At 39.4% G+C, this 12207-nt stretch overlaps 1 protein-coding gene across 1 annotated transcript in view; it reads right to left on the minus strand.

Moving 5' to 3' along the window:
• Window positions 1-4182: 4182 nt before the first annotated feature.
• Window positions 4183-12207, minus strand: part of podxl2 (podocalyxin-like 2) — a 26093-nt gene continuing 18068 nt past the window's right edge. The window contains exons 11-13 of the mRNA XM_035661196.1: window positions 7930-8109; window positions 7634-7795; window positions 4183-7499 (exon numbers count right to left, since the gene is read on the minus strand). Coding sequence (XP_035517089.1) covers window positions 7440-7499; window positions 7634-7795; window positions 7930-8109 — 402 coding nt within the window. The 3' untranslated portion in view covers window positions 4183-7439. The remainder of the gene's footprint in view (window positions 7500-7633; window positions 7796-7929; window positions 8110-12207) is intronic.

Genomic DNA, 12207 nt, shown 5'->3' on the forward strand with positions numbered 1-12207 from the left:
ATTGATCATCGTTCAAGTCCTTTTGAGGAGCAGAAATGTCGTTGGATGTGATTCGTGTCATCAGACAGAGTTTTGGGGTTTTGAACTCGTTTGTTGCAGAAAAGAAAAACAAGAACTTTTGGACATTTAAAGTTAAATTTGGAGCTTTTTTTTTTACCATTTTCTAAACCGAACAAGTCAAATAATTAAGAAAACAAAAATTAATTAAATAAATTAATCACTAATAAAGTTTCCAACCGTCACTTTCATGCTAAATGTGCATAAATATTATAATGAAGAGCTTTTATTATTAGACTGTAATAAATATTATAAACAGGTCAAAATGCTGTGAACTGGTTTATTTATAGATGTGTGGCTGTGACTAACAACAGCGCGTTAATGACTTTTTAAACTCTTTTAGTTAACTATTTACAGAGATAACTTCCTCATAAAACGACACGAAGAATAAAAGACACATTATTCACTTTACTGAATCAAATAAGATTAAAAAAACAACCTTAAATAATGCAGTTAGTTTCCATTAAAGCTGGTTTTAAGAGGAGAACTGGTGAGTTTAAGGTTAAGGTCTAATGCTGGTTGAATTTAAGAGCGCTGAACCAAACTCCATCAAAAAAACTACTAATTTAAAGTTGTGAGGTTTGTAAGTGGAGACAGAAAGCACCGGGAGATCTCACATTAACGACACTCAAAGCCCGACGGACGATTATTAATTCGGCGAACTGAAAAAGCAACAAACTTTATGTTTTCTGGGTTAATTTTAACAAAATGTTCCCGTAGAGGAAAACGGTGGGCGGTAACGTTAGCTCCGAAGCTAAAAGCGGGTTTTAAACGGAACCGCGGCGGGTTGTGAGGACGTGTTTAACGCGGTCCGTCCAGGTATCTGTCGTGTTGTTCCGTGTGAAGTTATAACTCATTTAACTGCAAAGCTTCAGGCGGGAACAGAGTTTACAACGTGTGTCCGGAGGCTAGGCTAGCTCGGTTAGCTCCAATAACAACGTATTGTTCCATTAGCAGCTAACGGCTAGCGGCCAAAAGTGACTCTGCGCAACGGGAACGAACCTGACGTGTTCCGGGCTCATTCTCAGCTGTCAGCACACACCGACACCGTTATATACCGACACCGACACCGTCTGTAGCTGCACCGACACCGACACCGTCTGTCCCGACAACCGACTGCGTACGTAGCTGCTAACAGGCATTAGCGTTAGCTCAAAGGACCCCTGGTGCAAAGAGGGAGATTCTGGACGCCTGTGATCTGCCTGTACGGAAGTGTTGCAATAACCTGGAAAATAAATAAATAAATCCTGTTTTTTATTTTTGTATTTTATTTTTTGTTTTTTGTTTTTTGAATATTTTTTTTCTGTTTTTTTGAATATAATTTTTTCTGTTTTTCTGAGTATTTTTTCTGTTTTCTGAGTAATTTATTTTTGGGTTTGTTTTTTTGAATATTTTTTTCTGTTTTTTTGACTATTGTTTTTTCTGTTTTTCGGAGTAATTTTATTTTTTGGTTTGTTTTTTTGAATAATTTGTTTCTGTTTTTCTGACTAATTTTTTCTGTTTTTCTGACTAATTTTTTCTGTTTTTCTGAGTATTTTTTTCTGTTTTCTGAGTAATTTATTTTTGGGTTTGTTTTTTTTTATATTTTTTTCTGTTTTTCTGACTATTTTGAGTTATTGTTTTTTTAAGGATTTTCACAGTCCTGTTGGAAATCTTTTTGTTCCTATTAATTCTAATAAAATCCCTCAGGATTCTTTTGTATTGACTTTTTATCCCCATTGTAAGAAACATGTTTAGTTCCTGTAGGATATTCATAGTCCTATTAGGTATCTGTTTTTTCCTATTGGATCTTACATGTATAGTAAACATCATAGAAGACTTTCATTCATTTTTACAAGAATTACCAATGTGACTCTTATTTCTTATTTAAAATCTAACTCGGCTATGGATTATTGTTTCAACTACTGCACTACAAATATCTTGTTGAAACTGTCCTAGAAAAAGCCAACAGTTTCCGTGTCATATTCTTTAGTCCCCATGCTTTCTGTTACTCAATAATAAATAATTACCTTACAGAAATACTCTGTGTCCTGCTGTGTCCTATGGTGTAGTGCAAGCTCTGGTTTGTGGCTCTCTGGTCGTTTTGAGTGGCTGCTTTTGTGCATGAACCAGTCAATCAAATTCTATGTCTTTGAGTTGGCCAATAATAATTAATAATTATATATAATTATGATGTATAAGAGCAAGAATTGAGCTCGACGTAGTCTTAAAAAATCTGATCAACAAAGCCTGATTTCAGAGGCGAGTCTGGATTGAGGATTATAGACTATATATATATAAATGTATAAAAAGTACAGAAAAGACTGAATTAATCTTCCTGGGGGCTCTGGGACAAAAATTGCAGACAGTTTATATATAATAAGTTTATATATATAAACGCAAACATGTACGAATAGAATAAAATATAACTATATAAATAGCTCACTATAGCCCCAAATCTGCAGCTGAAAACAGTCCCTAACAAATCTGCTATTTACTCTGGTTTCAGTAACTAATTCTCAAACTAAACTGTCCAGAATTTTGAGGAAATAATGAAATTAATATATATTCGGGGCCTATGGCAGGATCCTGTTTGTGGATTTTAGCTCTGCCTTTAACACCTTCATCCCAGCTCTGCTGAGTCTGCCCGACTCCACCAGCAACTAAATTCAACTCCAGGCTGCGTCCTTCTCGCTGTACACCAACAGACATCAGTCCATCAAGCTTAAGTCTATGGATGATACCACCCTAATTGGGGTGGGAGATTTACCACCTGGTGACCTGGTGCAGTCACAACAACTCTAAAGACAGTGGAGATGATCGACACCATCATCACCCAGCACCTCGAGTGGAGCTGGATATCAGTTCCCTCACCCAGCAGAGGGAACTAATATCTTTCTGTGGCAGTGATGGTGCATTCCTACACTGCAGTCATTGAGTCCATCCTCACCTCCTCCATCACCATCTGGTACACTGCTGCCCCTTAAGGACAGACTTAACGGCAGACTGCAGCGCATAATAACTCGCTCTGCAGAGAAGCTGATCAGCTGCTGTCGTCCATCCCTGCAGGACCTTGATGGCGTGCAGGTAAGATTGTGGTTGACCCTTCTCAGGAAGACCTCCTGTCACAATAAGGGCCCAGTTTCTTCCCGACTGCAGCCGGCCTCATGAACAACAATGACCCCCACAGACACTACACGTTACGTTACAATACTACACATCTTTCACGTTACATTAACGCATTATCTTCTGGATTATTATCACTAGTTGTTGCACATATTCTTTATACTAAATACTGTGAACTTTTAGACATTTTGATCAATATTTTGAACAAACTGTACAGCTCAGATTTGACATATTTTATTAAGAATATTTTTAAATATTTTTATTGTAAATGTTTCTATTTCTTATTTATGTTTCTTGACTTTTGCAGTACTTGCTTTTTATTATTATTTATTTGGGTATTTTAACAATGATTTTAACGATGAACAATTGACAATAATTTCTGTATTCTTTTAGTTCTTTCTGATCGTCACAGTTTCTGCATCATAAAGGTGTTTTTCAAAGATTTGATCAGAGCCGGCTGGATTCAAGACAAATTTAAGTCCACACAGTATTTCTATCTGTTAGCAAGCTTTGAAGAATCATGATGAAATCTGCGCAAACCTCTGACAAGAGCAGGAAGACTGTACTCATCTGTTTCTCTTTGTCACTGTACAACTGACAGGAAACCTTGTTTAAAACTTGCTTTTAACATAACTAACTCAACAGAAACTGGCGGCCAATATAAATTATAAACCATTTATACACGATTATTAATTTTGTTTCATATTTTATTATTATTTTGCCTTTAATTGACAGGACAGCTAAAGAAAGACAGGAAAGAGGGAGAGAGAGGGTATGACCCACAGCAAAGGGCCACAGGTTGAACTCGAACCCACGGCTGCTGCAGTGAGGACTCAGTCGTGGTACATGGAGTACCAACTCTACCAGGTGAGCTGCAAGGGCTCCCCCAATTATTAACATTTTGAAAAAATAATGCTACAAGCACAAGAAATCAATCCGTCTATTTATCTTATCGACCCAGTGATCCAACTCAGGGTTGTGGAAGCAAAAATGATTAAAAAAAAACACATTTTCTCCAAACTTTATTTCTCACATTTAACTTATTACACAGACAACCAAAAGAATGAGACAGTACAAGACCATAATGCATATAAATAGACATACAAAAAAAGGTAAGTACAATAAAATTAAACCTGGAGATGAATGAATGGAAACTCAACAAAATGTTAGACAAAAAAACCCCAAAAAACAGGTTTTTCTCACCAGGAAACTAAGCTTGTTATCTTTATACAAACGAAGGGTCACTTATTTTTTGCTACAGCTGAATCCCCACTGACTTGCACTAGCACTGCTAACAAATGCAAACATACACAAGGCTGTCATCAGATTCTGAGTAGAAAAACTGTGAAATCTGTGAAAACAAGTTGATTTCAAGCAACAAAAAGCAACACAATTTATCTCAAAACTCTAATTCAGTCTTTCAGCAAATAAAAAGCAACAAAGGCTGTCTGTTTCATTATACTGTTGATCTCTGCAGTGCTGAAAGCTGCATGCTCTTTTCATTGTTTGTTTTATTGCTTTGTGTGCTTTTGCTTGCTTGCTGTTATTGTTTTAATCATTTCTTTTTTGTCATTTTGCCTGTGTACTCTGTAAAGCACTCTGGGTTGCCCTTGGGTATGAAATGTGCTAAATGAATGTGCCTTGCCTTCCTTAGTCTGTCTTCCAGCGGATGACAAGGGGACTGTGTCCTGCCTGTGTCTTGTGCTCTCAGAAACAGTTAATCTACACTGCAGGCAGTCATTGAATGTATTCAGGATGGACAGTCGTCAGTCCCAGCATGTCCTGAACGCTCCATAAATCCTGCTGACAAAGTGCATATGAATCAATCAGCGTAGTTTATAGTGAAGCCATATACAGTATTGTTACATTGAGGAAAGTCAGAGTAAAAGAGCTGAAGCACGGGCAACATCTTGATGAAATGCAGATGGGCAATACCACCTGTAACAGGAATGGAGATTGACAACTGCAGAAACAAAATGATCATAAAAAACAATCTGAATAAAAGTAAACAAACACAATAAAACAAACCTTGAACATCACTGCTAGCAGCTGTCTATCTCCATTCCAGTTAACTCAATAGTGACTTTAGTCAGCTGGCACGCTTACAAAAATATTTGTAATTATTTCTGTCCATCAGATATGTTTAATATTATCGTACGGGCTGCGACAGTAAATAGCCAGACTTTTATTACTGGCGCCCTCCAAGTCCAAGTCCCAATTTTGACAACTTAACTTCAACTTAAATGTTGGTTAGTCAGTCATGATCACTGTGACTCTGATGAGCTTAGTAACTTGCACGTGCCTGCAGAAACTTGACATGTCTAGTAACTTGGACTGTGGGATGGCTGAAGTAACTCGGATGAGGTCCCACTGACTTGGACATGACCATAATGATTCTGACACGACTATAATAATTCAGACATGATCTTAGTGACTGGGACACAAATACAGCTTTAGACATGACTGTAATGACTCGAACATGACCACAGTGATTCAGACATGACCATAGAGACTCGCACATGCCTGCAGTAACTCAGACGTGATCGTAGTGACTCGGACAGCCCTGTATTAATTCAGACATGACCGACTGACTTGGGCATGACTGTACTGATTCACAAATGACTTGGACGTAATCGTACTCACTCATTATAGTGCTTTAAACTCGACTGTACAGACTTGAACATGTCCTTTGTGACTCTGATGTGACTTTGTTGACTTGATTTTTGACTCGAACATGACCATAGCTATTCAGTGACTCAGACTCAAACATTTAACATCAAAACACTGAAGACTTGGGGCTCGACTTGGACTTGTTTTAGGTTTTTTTTTTTGGCTCACTGTGTAACTTGCTATTCGTTTGTGCTTTTGGCCTCTAAATGTTGCCCATGTGTCATAGCCTCAAGATTTAGCCGGGAGGATACAGCAGCCATTCCAACACTATTGAAAAAAGCATATTAGGCTAACAGTACGTATAGCAATCACATGACTGGTTCTAGAGTGTAAAGTAAACATCCTCAGCGGTTACAACCATTCCTAGGAGCAAAATAGAGATATTTCAGTCACTGTATGTAATACATTTAACATGATGCAGCATTTCAATGATGATAGTCACTATTTCCGAGAGGAATCGATAAAGTGCCAAAACCTTACTTTCAAAGTCGCTTCAGGCTATACTTCCTGTTCAGTGATTTGGAGGAGGAGCTAAGAGGAGTCACTGTTGTCTCTGGAGAGAAGTCAGACATCGGGGTAAATCCACTGATCATCTCTGAAACTGGATATTCTTAATCAATCTTTAATCAATTCTTTAATGTATTATCGACTGTGTGGGAAGTAAAATTAACAAGACCACACTGTAAAACACTTACATTCAAAATATTACTTAAGCAAAAGTAGAGTAATATTAGTAGAAAATGTATTTAAAGTATCAAAAGTAAAAGTACTTATTATGCAAATAAAGGATTATAAATAATGCATTAATGTGTGGTAGCATTTTACTGTCGTATTGTGGATGTAAATCGAGCTGATTTGACTACTTTATATACTGTTGTGTAGTTTTAATCTATAATCTTTGTATCATTTTGTGTTTTTATGTAAATATACACTCATTTGTACAGACAGCTTTCAGGTAAATGTAGTGGAGTAATAAGTATAAAGTATAATACTTGAGTAAATGTACTAAGTTACATTCCACCAATGATAATCAGAGTAAACAATGTCTCCTTGATATTATAACTTAGGTAAAGTTCAGCTTTCTGCTTCCAGTTGGGGCCATTTTGTCGAAGAATTTGACTTAATGTGAAATAAAACCCTTCCTGATGCTGCGGCTGTTAGAAACTTTAAAAGCTGTTTTACATTCAAACGTTAAAGGTGGAAAAAGGTGCTTTTTTACTACGTTTCGTGTTTTATTTCTCTCGTGCAGCCACAGTGTAAAAGAAGCATAAGGCACACTAAACCAGATGTGTTTTTATGTAATGGTGACATTATCTAACATCAAGTAGAGATTATATTAAATGATTGACAAGTTCATTGTCTTTCCATGAGTTCAGATTTGAAGCTGACATATACCCCAGTGTCTAACATCCATGAAGGGGTCAGTGACTCCTCCTCCTCACCTCCATCCTAGCTTAACTCTGACTGGACATCTATTACTCTTTATACCCTTTAACTCCCATCAACTACTTCCTTCTTTTCTCCCCTTTTTCTTTGTACTCTTCTCATTTTCTCCACTTTATCCTCTGTCCATCCTTCATATCCTGTCTCCTCTTCCTCTTCCTCCATCAGAGATGCGTGTCTTGCTCCTCTTCTTCCTCCTCAGTCGCCGCTTGATTGACAAACACCTGAAAAAGAAAGGACGAGAGTTTTCACGGCTGTTGCCGGGCAGAATAAAGTTACAGACTTTACCACTAAACCTTTCAAGTCTTTTTCCAAACCCCCTCATATGGCTGCTTCATCCCCTCACTCCTCTGATCACCTGCCAGCGATTGCTGTCCTCCCCGCCTCCTTCTCCTCCCCCTACGAGCCCATTGGTGCTCGGCTTCTTCTCCTGCATCTCCGGCTGGCTGTCGTTGGCCACGTCCAGCATTGGGTTGTCGTGGCAACCGTTTTCCACAAAGTGAAGTTCCTCAGCGTGAAACTGCGAGTTGAAAGAGCAGCAAAGTATTACAGGTGCGTCTGTTTAGTGCACCTGTACGCAAGTGTATCTTCTGTTACATAACAGATGTCTGTGTGTGTGTGTCTGTGTGTGTGTGTGTCTGTGTGTGTGTTTACCTGTGTCTTAGTCGCAGGCAGTCGTCTTTGCCAGCAGATGTATATGAATCCAGACGTGATGATGACCATGCAGACGGAGCCGATGATCACCAGAACCACAAACAGCTTGCCGTAGTCGCTGCGTGTTTGACTGGGCCGAGACTGGCAACTGCCGGCCGCGCTGTAGTTCTGGATGCCAACCTGATGAAACACACACACAAACACACACACACACAATCACACAGTAGATGCGAATTAAATTCAATTATGTTTAACATGGTGTAAATGAGTCTACCTTTTTATATTTAGACTTGTAAATTGTATTTTTGTAGTAGCTCTGTAGCCACAGTAACAACATTTGGCCTAGAATATCTTTTTCCAGATTGAACATGGAAATTTTTTGCCTGCGATATCAGAGCCTGGAAACCGAGAGAAGGGAAGTACACACATACTGTAAATTGATGTGGCCGTGTGCAGCATTGGTTTTGAGTCAGCCCAGAGTTGTTTACTTGCTCGAAATTTGACTCAGCCCTCTAACAGCCAGCCGTGGTCTGTGTCTAATGAGGAGAGGACTGGCACAGTGGGACCTCACCGAGTTAATTTACCAGGATGGAGACAGGGTTGGGGATGAGAGTTGGGTGTCTCTCGCTCCGTCTAACCCTGCCGTCTCTGTCTGGGTCCATCTGTCTCTCTTTTTTTTCCCATCCCACTGTTTGGCCCTTTGCCTCTGTGTCTTATCCTCCTTCCTTCTCTATCCTTCTTGTGTCACATTCACTGCCACTTTTGCTGCTCTTTGAGCACTTTATAAGCAACTGCCACAGAAACTAAATACAGTAACTAATTACAATTGCAACGGTTACCTTTTCCAGTGTATTTAGTCCAATTTTGAAGCAACTGTTCCATTTCTGTCCTTAAGTACTATGGTATGGTCTAAGGTTGGAGAAACATATTTTCCACTAGAATTTAAAATAAAGTTCTGTTGGTTAAGACAGTAAGGCTTCAGGAGTTTTATTTGAAAATTGCAATTAAACAACACTGACATTTCCTTTACTGTCTCGGTATTACCCCGTGCATATCACCTTTCATTCCCGTATTGACAAGCAAACAAAAACAGGTAGACAAGATTAAAGAACAGACAGTGAGAGAAAGTAGGTAAAAGAAAGACACTTCACAAGAGCTCAAAGACAGAAAAAAAAGAGAAGAGAAGGAGAAGAGGAGGGAGCAAGGAGCAAGAGGCAGGCAGAGAGAAAAGAAGACACGAAAACATTTAATGGGAGCAAATAGAATGAAGAGAAGTGAGAAACAATGAGTGGGAAAGATGAGAAAGAAATGATGAGAGGGAATGTTTAGCAGAGGCATAAAGAGGACGGAGGGGGAGGAAAAAGAGAAATGAAAGGGTGAGAGAAAAAATATAGCAGGAGAGAGGGGAGAGACAGAGAAAGGAAAGATACTACAAAGAAGATGGATGAAGGAAACGGAGATAATTGATGTGAAACAACAAATAAGGCGAGAGAGGCGAAGCAATGAAGATTCCTCGAAAAGGCACAACAGGAGAGATCTGAGTTGAACAGAAAACGAGACAAGTGGAACGAGAACGGGTTGTTTAAAAAAGCCAAGGGGTCAGGACGAGGGAAAGAGATGACACCGATAGGAGATGAAAAACAAAGAGAATGGGAAAGAGACTTTTAAGCAGAATGCAAATGAGCAGAACAGAAGTGACACAGATGAGATTGATATAGGCGAGAGCAAAGAAAGAGGAAAAAGAGGAAAAGAATTTCAAAGAAGAAACTAAGATAAAATGACAGAACAAGACAAGCAGACAAAGGTCTGTTTTAAAATGCACAGAGGCTCAATTTAACCCTTTCATTTCCACCAATTCTCATTTTGTACTTGCATAAATCACCAATGTTCGACTGCTGTGCGCAATCTTGGTGGTACCATCAAGCAAACTGATGAATCTACATCCAGATTTTGTCAGTCAGAGAAAACGTAAACCTTCAACAAATGTGAAGAACTGAATCACTGGTTCTATTAGCTTTCCATAGACATTGAGTTTATCTGGGAGTTCTAGTGTAAGTATATGCAAGGTACTGAATTAATGACCCAGTCAGCCATTAATTCCCTGGAGTTTGTGAGCAGTCTTATGCAGACTGTAGCAGTGAAGGTGTCCATCTGTTAGTTATCTTTTATTGATTCACATAGGGAAATTCATTGTCTGCATTTAACCCATCCTAGAGTGTGTTAGAACCAGTGGGCCAGTGCCTTGGTCAAGGGGACTGACAGGAGAATTTACCCTTCCTATGTCCCCATCCATTTTTGGTCCGTGCTCCAACAACAGCTGAGCAAGCCTTGGACCGACTGAGGCTCGCCATGCCATGCCATGCTTGCCATGCTGGCTTTCTTGGCTTTACGCACCACTGAGCTGCTTTGATAGGAATGAACAGAGCGCCTCCTCCAATGCTGTATCCAGTTCTCCTTTTACATCCATGCTAATAATTCCTCACCACTGAAGCCACACACTCAGCAGGACCACTACCAAAAGATATTGGCTTTGCAGCAGCACTCTGAACATGCATCATGCAGGATATTGCATTTTCACTGTTAATATTAGTTAGCTTAGCTGTCATCTGTTTGAACCTGGGTCTTAGGTGTAATTTGGCACTAAACACAAAGTACAACTGAGGCTGATGGTCATTAGTTTTGCAGCAAAAAAAAAAAAAAAGTATTGTACAAACTACCATATTGACCTGATAATGGCGCTAAAGTAAAATTAGGACAGAGTCTTCTTTTCACCATGAATATATGTACCAAATGTTACGGCAGTCCATCCAGGAGTTGAAGAGACATTTTACTAAAAAACAAAAATGCTGAACTCGTGGCGAGAAAGCAAAAGTCAATAGGCTTCATCCTTTGGGGACCATGAAAATTTTGGGGCAATCCATCCAATAGTTCTTGATATTTTTAAGTCTCGACCAAAGTGGTGGACTGAGAGGCAGGCATTGCCTTTCTTGGAGCCACACCACTGGCATGGTTAAAAATGGCTCAATATGTATCAATATATAAATATGTTTATAGCCTTGAAAATAACCCAAAACATACAGTAGGCTACAGAGGGAAAACTGATTCATCCTCTCTGCACAAACAGGGTTTTCCAAGGCCGTAACAGAGCACAGAGAATTATTACAGGAATTATCAGGAAATATAGGTGAAAGATGAAAAACGCCAAAGGATGTCTATGTTCATATCATCACTCTTTGTATAGCATGCAATTAGTTTAGTGTATTAGTGTATAATTAGTTTATTGTGGCTCAAATTGTGGTATCTATAATGTGATGAGATGAGGTTGACTTCACTGAGTTAAGGAGAGCATGAAGATGAAGTCGGGATTACGAGTCACTAGATTGAAGATATTGATTGACTATAGATCTGCTTCACAACCGCTTAACCCTATTAACCCGTCCATCTAAACTTAGTTTCCTGTCAACAAACCCACACGATTCTGGCCACTGGTTTACAAAAGATTTAGAAGTTCATTTTTTAATAATATTACCCTTTAAGCTGTAGAAATGTATTTAATGTACTTAAATGAGCCCCCAGTATCTGCCCAGGGCTCATGGATGGTGTCGGGCTAGTTCAGGTAGCAGATGCCCACGTAACACATACTTCTCAGCGTTACCAAGTGGGAACATGAACATAGAAAATACAGGACGGAACCTAAAATTGAACCCTTCATACCCCTGCAGGTATTACATGCTCAGGTTGACAATGAATTAACCATGGTGACACAGAAAGCTCTGGTAGAGAGGCAGCAGGTAATACCAACCCACTGCCTCAGTCAATTTAAATTTCAAGAACCTTATTAAAGGCTGCGCTTAGGTGGAAAAGATTTTATAAATTGTAGTAATGAATCTGCACCTGCTGCTGGGAGAAGGTCAGAGGGTTGGCTGGAGGACAAGGTATGACGGGTGATTGAAGTGGTGGTGGTGCCAGTATCAGTACCATTACACATATAAATGCGCACATACAAACCCGTGGTTCCAATTCTTGTAAAATTATGTCTGCACTCTTGAGGCATGAGCGGGCACACGACTCAATGGGGTAACATCTGTGCCGAAGCGCAAACACACACAAACACACTCAAACACACGTATACACACAACCGCTGCCAATGTGAGAAGAGGTGAGGATGGCCAAGGGGCTGGAGGCCAGGGACCTGAGGCTGTGGCCTTTCATATATCTCTGTCAATACATCATCACTTTCTCTCTCACACTAACACTAACACACACACACACATACAC

The sequence above is a fragment of the Morone saxatilis genome, unplaced genomic scaffold (genome assembly GCF_004916995.1).
Source record: "Morone saxatilis isolate NCDOM2014 unplaced genomic scaffold, NCSU_SB_2.0 Contig18, whole genome shotgun sequence".
In the NCBI taxonomy this organism is placed as follows: domain Eukaryota; kingdom Metazoa; phylum Chordata; class Actinopteri; family Moronidae; genus Morone; species Morone saxatilis.